At 39.7% G+C, this 8,497-nt stretch overlaps 1 protein-coding gene across 1 annotated transcript in view; it reads left to right on the top strand.

Annotated features, from left to right (window-relative positions):
* Positions 1-7,106, top strand: part of PTPRK (protein tyrosine phosphatase, receptor type, K) — a 311,793-nt gene extending 304,687 nt beyond the window's left edge. The window contains 4 exon segments of the mRNA XM_009325628.1: positions 7-167; positions 2,329-2,364; positions 6,070-6,254; positions 7,066-7,106. Coding sequence (XP_009323903.1) covers positions 7-167; positions 2,329-2,364; positions 6,070-6,254; positions 7,066-7,080 — 397 coding nt within the window. The 3' untranslated portion in view covers positions 7,081-7,106.
* Positions 7,107-8,497: the final 1,391 nt, after the last annotated feature.

The raw sequence follows: 8,497 nt of genomic DNA on the forward strand, positions 1-8,497 counted from the left end.
GGGCAGCAAACTTGCGAAGAAGCGCAAGGATGCCATGGGGACCACCCGCCAGGAGATGACACACATGGTGAATGCGATGGATAGGAGTTACGCTGACCAGAGCACCCTGCATGCAGAGGATCCCCTTTCAATCACATTTATGGACTCTCATAACTTCAGCCCCAGATGTAAGTATGACAGTGATAGATACTCTGGAGTGTAGGTGAATGTAGAAACACGTAAAACAATTCTACTTTTTAAGGAAAATTTTTGTAAGCTCCAGGTTTTCTAGGAACACTGGTAAACCCAAAGGTTGAGTAGAGATGTTCATACATTATCCTTATTGGTATGTGGCCAGTTATTTAAATATTTACATGTACTTTCAGTATGCATTGTCACTTGTTCTGAGGAAAATATTACAATTCTAGAATATCTCAATTAAAATCTGAAATTGAGTTTTCCCTCATGAGGATATTTAATACCAACACGTTAAATATTACTGCGTAACACCATGTCTGTAATGAATAATAATATGATGTCCAAATTAATTTCTTTCTTTTGGCAGTAAGGACATTATAACAGAAGGAAACATTGACAATTTTTGTTGCTGTGTGGAGTTTAGGAAAAAGCTTGTTAGTATATCTGCAAATTTGCTCTATATTTGTATTCCTTTTTTGTAGACTTGCCAACTGTCTGGTTTTGACAAAGTTTGGCAGTTTGGGTTTCTGGCTGTTAAGTGTCTGGGTTATATCTACCACTGTCCAGCACGCCTGCCTCCCAACGTCTGCACTATGCCTTGCACAAAAGCAAGATACTCCACTGGCAGACTCTGAATACCTCAAAACTAGTGTGTAAGTTACTGAAGGGACACGATTCTGCCATGGAGCTGGCAGGAACCTGACCTTCTCACGGCCACATGGACTTGTGGCTTGGCTTTAAACAGATCTGAGCAGTGTGAGCTGCTTCTGAATTGCCATCTTTGGGGAATGGCACTCCATCTCCCTTCTCCTGCCTCCCATACTGCTTACCATGCTTGAGCAAAATGCATCCCTTAAGGCTCTTAAGTTCTTTCCTGATTGTTGTAAGGGAAATGGATTTTGGAGGAAGGTTTATTGCTCAGTTTATTGAAGCTTACCAAACTGCAGAGTGCTAACATTTTAAGTGTCTCAAAACCAATTATAAATGGGAGTTTAGTATCAGCCTGTGAGGTTTTCTACACAGTTTTGGCTGGAACTGTTTGAAAATTCTCCAAAGTTTGATGTCTTATTGGCATTGAAATTTGTGGAGGCAGGTTTGCAAAGACAGTTCGATTTGGACTAAGTTATGGTGGATCCCAGGCAAAGTATCCATCAGGAACCTACATTATTAGTGAGCCGGGGCTTCCAGGCACGAGCCAGGGCTTCCAGGCACTTGGGCAGCCTTCCAGATGGACTGACGTGACACCAAGAGCCCATGAGCCCCAGCCCCCCAGCTGTCCTGGTTGGTTGGCAAAGAAGTCTGGCATCACTGTTTTCCAGCGTCCTAGGTATGTGATCTTTGGGTGTTGGAGAATTCAGTTCTGACCATCGTCTGTGCTGAGGCAAAGAACCTTCCAAGCTTCCGGGGTTTTCTGCTATGTGAAAAATTTTTAGGCAGATTGCTTGAGAACTGGAGCTCAATTTTGTCACAGAGCTGTTGATATTTTAAATTTTTGTTCCAGATTGGAACAAAATCAAATTCTGGATTCTGCCATTTCTGTCCGAAACAGCGCATTTGTCTCTGTGTGGTCCTAGTTGTGATAACGAATGATAAACTTCTATGAATTTTATTCAAACATCTGCATCTGTGTACCTGTGATTTTCTTATACTCATTAAGAGCAGTATCTTTGGCACTGCATGTAAAAAAGCTATTAACTGTAAATATGTATATATTTTTTTTAATGACCTGGAAGTCTTTAAAGAAATGCCATTTTATTTGGAGGTGAGCTATTCAAGTATTACATGAGAGGATGGGTTTAAGAGGAAAGGAGCTGGTTCTATGAAAGTGAACCTTTATTGTGAAGCTAAAGAACAATAGTGAAGGAGAAGCCCTTTCAAAAACTAAATTGCATGTAATATCTTCTTTATTTCGTTTCAGTAAGAATCTCTTTGCCTCTATCATTACATTTCTGAAGTCCAAAATCACTGCCTTTCATTCCTCTTTTATTCAGGATGCTTTCTGGAACTGTGTATTCATTCTGTTTTTCTGTTGTAACAAAATTAATGGGGTTTAGTTATCACCTGGTTATACCCTGAAGTATATTGTTTTTACTCTTAAAAATACACAAATTGAGGGTAATTTATTTCTTCATGAGCTTTGTTTTCCTACAGTGCCCAATGATCCACTTGTGCCGACAGCTGTGTTAGGTGAGGACCCTAGTCCTTCATTATCCATTCCTGCATGAGTTTTGTCTCCTTGCATGGTTGAACGTTGGAACAGCTTGTTTTATATAAAAGATAGCTATGCTGTTGTCAGAAAATAACTCTGCACTCAGTTTATCAATTCAGAATTAAACTGACACTGCTTGGAAAATAAAAATTATTTTATGTTCTCATTAAGAAGTTATTCCTAGTCAGTGCCAACTGAAGAGTAAATGAGGAAATAGGTAAATGGGAAATACTAAAACTTTTCTCCCCAGAGCATTCAAACTGAGTTCCAATGAACTGACGTGTGAAACTAGAACTCTCTTAAGAGATACATAAAAATAAAATTCAGATCCATATTAGTATTATTTGGGACCTGAAGCTCAATTTTCTAACTGAGTAATAGTTACTACTAACTGGGTGTTACTACTAACTGGGTGTTACTACTGAGTATTATTACTGCTCACTCCTAGTTTTTCCTAACTAGATGAATCCAGACTACATCCTCATTGCTGTGAATTGAGCCATTTCCTTTTGACAGACTCACAGAAAATACGCAGAACTGACACACTCCTGTCCTTTTAAAACAGTCTTTTACCCATTGAAAGGCTCACGTGTCCTCAATTGTCTCTCTTCTAGTTGAGTTAAACCCAGTTCTTTCACTTGTTGTCTTGTAGCTGATGTTTTCTAAACCTGTTATCGTTCTTTTCCTCTGAACACTTTCCAACTCATAGGTCGAATTTTTAAATTGTGGTGCCCCAAATCAGGTACAGTTCTTAGAGGAATATCTATGCAGTATCTATCACTGCATAGATACTATCTGGTGATACTTGTCAAGCTATTCCTAATAGCTCATTTAGGCTATAAGCATATTCTAAAGGTCAGTGTGTTGCCACTACATTATGGCAATGCTGAGCTGAGTGGAATAGGTACTCCATGCCCTACTTGTAGTGTTCCTGCTACCTGAACTGTATTTTATCCTTTTTATTGCACTTGTGTTGCTGACTTGTATTGAGTTACCTGCTAAAATCCCAGTTATCATTGCCCGGTCCATTAATGCATTTTGTAGTTACATATTTGACTTCCCTTTCCTACACACAGTATGTTGCATTCACTGTTTAATTCACTTTGTTGATTTTTGCACTGTTTCCCAAATAATCAAGATAACTTTGAAATCTGATGCTGTACTTGTGAAGTGCTTGTGGTGCCTTACTGCTCAGTGCCCTCTGCCCATACTGTCAGGGTATTTTCTATCCCATTATGCAAGTTGTGGGTAAAAACGCTGATAGAGAATATACCCAGGAGGAGCCTTTGCAGATCTTCATGTAAAGCGTCCTCTGAGACTGACAGCAAATCACTATTTGTGAGTAGTCTTTGGTCTTTGTCAAGCTGGTGTATACTCGCCATGTGGGAGACTTATCAAGTCATTGATGCCCATTTCCTTTTGATAATGTTGCAAATGCCATTCTCTTGACTACAGTAGTGTCTTAGAAAGTTTATAACCATCAGAGCAGTTAGATGCTGGAGCCTTCCACTTTGGGCCCAAGGAAACCTAACCAGGTGGTTTAAGAAGTTTATGAGGGGTGGTGAAATAGCACCGTTGCCTGAAAGAGCAAAGGGGTAGACTCAGTAATTCTGAATACTTCCCAAAATTAGATCAATGGACTTACAGAAAATGAGTCTTTTCCTGAAATTCTTCTAAGATCTTCTCGTGTCTTTTAGCTTTATTTCAGGCACTTACAAGCTGCATAGATACTATCTGGTGATACTTGTCAAGCTATTCCTAATAGCTCATTTAGGCTATAAGCATATTCTAAAGGTCAATGTGTTGCCACTACATTATGGCAGACACAGACACGGGCAGCTGTGAACAGCGAGGACAAGGGATTAATTGAAGAACAGTTTAATAGTTCCTGTCTGCATTTCCATTTACCAGTAATGGTGTTTTGGGCATGATATTCTCCTGGTATAAGCAAAGCAATGCTAGTTGGAAGAGGTAATATTTTTCATTGCATGGACAGAAGTAGCAGAGAGAAGTAGGCAAGCTTTTGGGCACACCATGTAGAAGGGGTTGGGTAACCGTAAGCTTCTTCCTTTGGAACTAGATCATTTGGCCTACTCCATCTCAATGTAGCCCTTGCTTGGCCCAGCATCACAAAACAGTTTTCCTCTGTTTTACTTAGAGATGAGCAAAATTTTATGGGCTCTAAATTATAGAACATGTTATTTTATATGAAGCTCTTATTACTTTATAGCTGTTCTAGGTTTCTTTTTCTTCATGTATAGGTTATTAATGCTACTTTCCATTCTGTGTACATTAGCGCTAAGTTAGTATGACAATTTTGCTTTTCTCAAGTCCCTATCATTACATTGATGGCATAATAATGTGGCCCTTATATTTTTAAAACGGCTTTCATTGTTACCTATTGTGAAGCTTTAACAACTTTTAATGTCATTTGCTTTTAGTCATTTTCTAATATAGTCCTGAAATAAATTTCTTATGTTCTGTTCACTCATTTTTTGCTGCTTCAATGGGTTAAAGTGCCTATTACTGGTAAGTATACTGCGAGGAATGGGGAGAACTGCAAATCCTGAGGTGGTTTGAAATGTGTATGATTTAATACGGTTAACACTACAATAAAAAGTGACTGCTGCATGTCACTCACATTATTAGGCAGTTTAGTGAGGCATAAATATACTGAAATTAGCAACTTATGTGACAGTTCAAAGCATCGGGTTTCTTGCTAGGAGATCTCATTTCAGAAGGCATTAACGGGGTTTGCATTTTGGTGGAATTGTAGAAAACCCAACCCTTCGGGTGTTCATTTTTTTCCTAGAGTGTTTTACTTCCTAATCTGGATCCTTTGCAAGGAAAACGGTAAACTGATTTCGAAGACGTGTAGGAGGGGTTGGCTACCCACTTCTCATTTCAGTAGCTACTTTCCAAAAAAGGTTTCTAGAATTTTTCTTCCTCTCTAAATTCATTTGAACTGCTGATTGCTAATTAGAAAAAAAGATATTTCACAGAAGGGATTGACTAAATGTGATCACTTCATGCAGCTTTGACATTTGGTTTTGATAAGAGAATTGGTGTAACATAGGGCATTAGAGGAGACTTCTTTGTTTATACAGAGCAAAAACCGCGGCTGAAATCAGCACACTCAACAGTTTCATTTCTCTACTAAAAGACCTGAGTTAAAATGACCACTCTGAAGTGCTGATTCATCTTCCCAAATGGAGGTAGTGTTCTGAAGCGGTAGCATAATTGCTTCTCTTTTTTACTTGGATCTCAATTTACTGTTTGTTGGCTTTAGACAAATGATGTGCTGATACCACTATGGAGTTATTCTAATTTATTGTTTAAGGTGTAGTATTGCTGTTGATACATATTAGCCATTTAAAAAGTTACTTTGGGTGATAGAGGCTGGAGTTTCCAAGTACATTAATGTCATAAAGTTTTGTAGCTTCAAATAAAATGCCCTTCAGACATCTTTATTGCGGGATGAAGGATTGCAAATTTTTGTATGTGTTTGCAGTTAAATTCCTTTATGTACTTCACAGTATTTATGTGCTGGAGAGCAAGTGCTTTGCATTCTCAGAAATTAGACATGTGTTTGAAGGAAGAGGTTGAAAATATATATTCATATGTATAGCAGCAGGTGTAATTGCCCCGCAGGTACCTAATGCATTGGTTTCTTGTGAATACAGATGAAAATCACAGTGCGACAGCAGAGTCCAGCCGGCTCCTGGATGTCCCTCGTTACCTCTGCGAAGGCACAGAATCCCCGTACCAGACCGGGCAGCTGCACCCTGCCATCAGGGTGGCTGATCTGCTGCAGCATATTAACCTAATGAAGACCTCTGACAGCTATGGATTTAAAGAGGAGTATGAGGTGAGATCTTCAGTGGTGGGTTTTTGCTAGGAAAAATCCCTTTGAAAGGGGCCGCCTTTTGTTTGCATTGCATTGCAAAAGGATGCAACTAAATGTCATGGTTTTAAGTGAAAAACAGATAAAGATAAGCAGGCATAAGACTCCTATATGTGTAACCCGGAAGTGGAATTGTGAGTGGAGTCCAATGGTTTGAGCCATTACAAGTGCCTGGAAAGAACACTGTCTGTATCCTCTAGGACATAAGAAGACATGCCCTGCTGAATCTTTCTGGCATATTGTAAGAAGCTGCCACCCTTTCGTCGCTGCTTCTTAGTTGAAATGCTGTAATTAATTGTGTGAGTTTTCCGAGCCATCTTCAGTGCAGATCTCCTGGATTAGGTTAAAGTGAAGGCTTAACCTGGCTGGTTTTGCGAGAAGCACTGACTGAAAGCACTCTCATGATTTATTATAGCATCTCAGTAGGGCAGTACTGGGACTAAACTCCAGCTGAGAAGCAGTAAAGACGTGCCGAGGGTAGTAGCTTCTTGAAGTTCTAATTAGACCTGCCTGAGCATGTCTACTTACAACTTTAATGTTAAAATGGAAGCAAAAAATTCCCAGCACTGGAGGTAGAAGATGAGTACAGATTCATTTCGCTTCTGATCTCTGAATCCGTTGTGATTCTTTGGGATTAGAATATCAGGCAGGACGTTCAGTAAAGATGGGAATGGTACTGCCAAGGTCGCATGCAATATAGCTAGGTTTAAAATGAGTTTTCGCTGAGTAAGTAATCTCTTCTGACTCAGTTTTCAACCTTCTCTTCTTTCTGCAGCTGTCTCTACTGTAACATAAGAATTGGAATAAATAAATGTGTGGTTTTTAAAAGAATATTATTCTCTTTTCCTCTCTTTTACTTAAATACGCCTCGTTATGCTCTGCCTAACTTCAGGGCTAAACCCAAGTGTCAACTGCTGCTGCGGGGAGGGTGGTCCCTGATGCCACATCAGGTGTTCTACTTGTTGCTACTTCTATTACCATACATGACATCTTTGCCCTGGCTTGGGCTTCTGAGTGTGCATTAAAGTTTTGTTTCTGTGGCTACTGTGTACTTTCTGGAGGTAACTTACCCAGGTCAGGATAAGAGAACATCTGGAAAGAAAGAATAGCATGACCTGCAACAGCTGTAAAATATCTGCGGGCAATGAAGAAACAGCCGAGGAGGAATAAAAGCTGCTTCTATCACTACTGAGAGATCAGACTCTTAAGAGTTCAAAAATGTAGAATAATTTTGCTAGTGGCTAGAGGGAGGTATATGAGGAAAACCAACATGAACAATAAACATTGGCAGAGGAGGCTTCCTGATGGCTCCGTAAGAAGAAAAGCCATTTTACTAAGCAATGTGAGGAAAGCAATGTAATTCTATAGTAAACAGGCTATATATTATGGTGTCTTGTAAGAAGGTGATCGGCCTCCCTGTGCTTTCTCAGCTTACTCTTGTTCCTCCATAGCAAGGATGTCTGAGCAAGTTTAGCCTTCCAGCAATTCCAGGACTTGAAATCCCTCTGGAGTCCTTCAGTGACTTGCCCATTGACCCATAGCAGTCAGAGGGAGAGAGCCTCCCTTCTTCTCTAGATGTATTTCTATACCGTGGTGCTGTCTGGGTGACCAGAGCGGATGAGCAAAGCTGAGCTTACTTTATGGTAGGGCAGTTCTTTTAAAGTGTTACTTTTGGAGATAAATTAATGGTCAGAATGTTTTCTTTCGGAACGTTTTTATTTATAGAGTTTCTTTGAGGGGCAGTCAGCTTCTTGGGATGTCGCTAAGAAGGATCAAAACAGAACAAAGAACCGCTATGGAAACATTATTGCATGTGAGTATCAGTGTGCTTGGTTTGAGCGGTAGCCGTAGTCGTGTGTTACTCGTGCCATGTTCTCTCTTTCTTTACAAGTCTCCAGTGGCATAGCTGCTTAATACCCCAGGCGGAGGAAGAGGACAGTGCCCTTTCCAGCATTTTTTTTTGTTTGTCACAGTTCAACTTTCTTCCTTTTATAACTCAGGCTGAATTTCGCATTTGCATCTCTGTTGTGCAAGCTGTGGTAAGCATATAACAGCGACAAGCTAGCACTCATTTGAATGTAAATTCTGTGGTGGTTTTCTACAGTTATAATTTATTTCAGCTAAATCTGACAGCTTCAAAACTTTTCTGCTTTATGTGATTTATAGCTGATACACCTGAATAGCAGTTGTGTAAAACTGATGATTAA

Source organism: Pygoscelis adeliae, unplaced genomic scaffold, assembly GCF_000699105.1.
Source record: "Pygoscelis adeliae isolate BGI_AS28 unplaced genomic scaffold, ASM69910v1 Scaffold54, whole genome shotgun sequence".
Classification (NCBI taxonomy): domain Eukaryota; kingdom Metazoa; phylum Chordata; class Aves; order Sphenisciformes; family Spheniscidae; genus Pygoscelis; species Pygoscelis adeliae.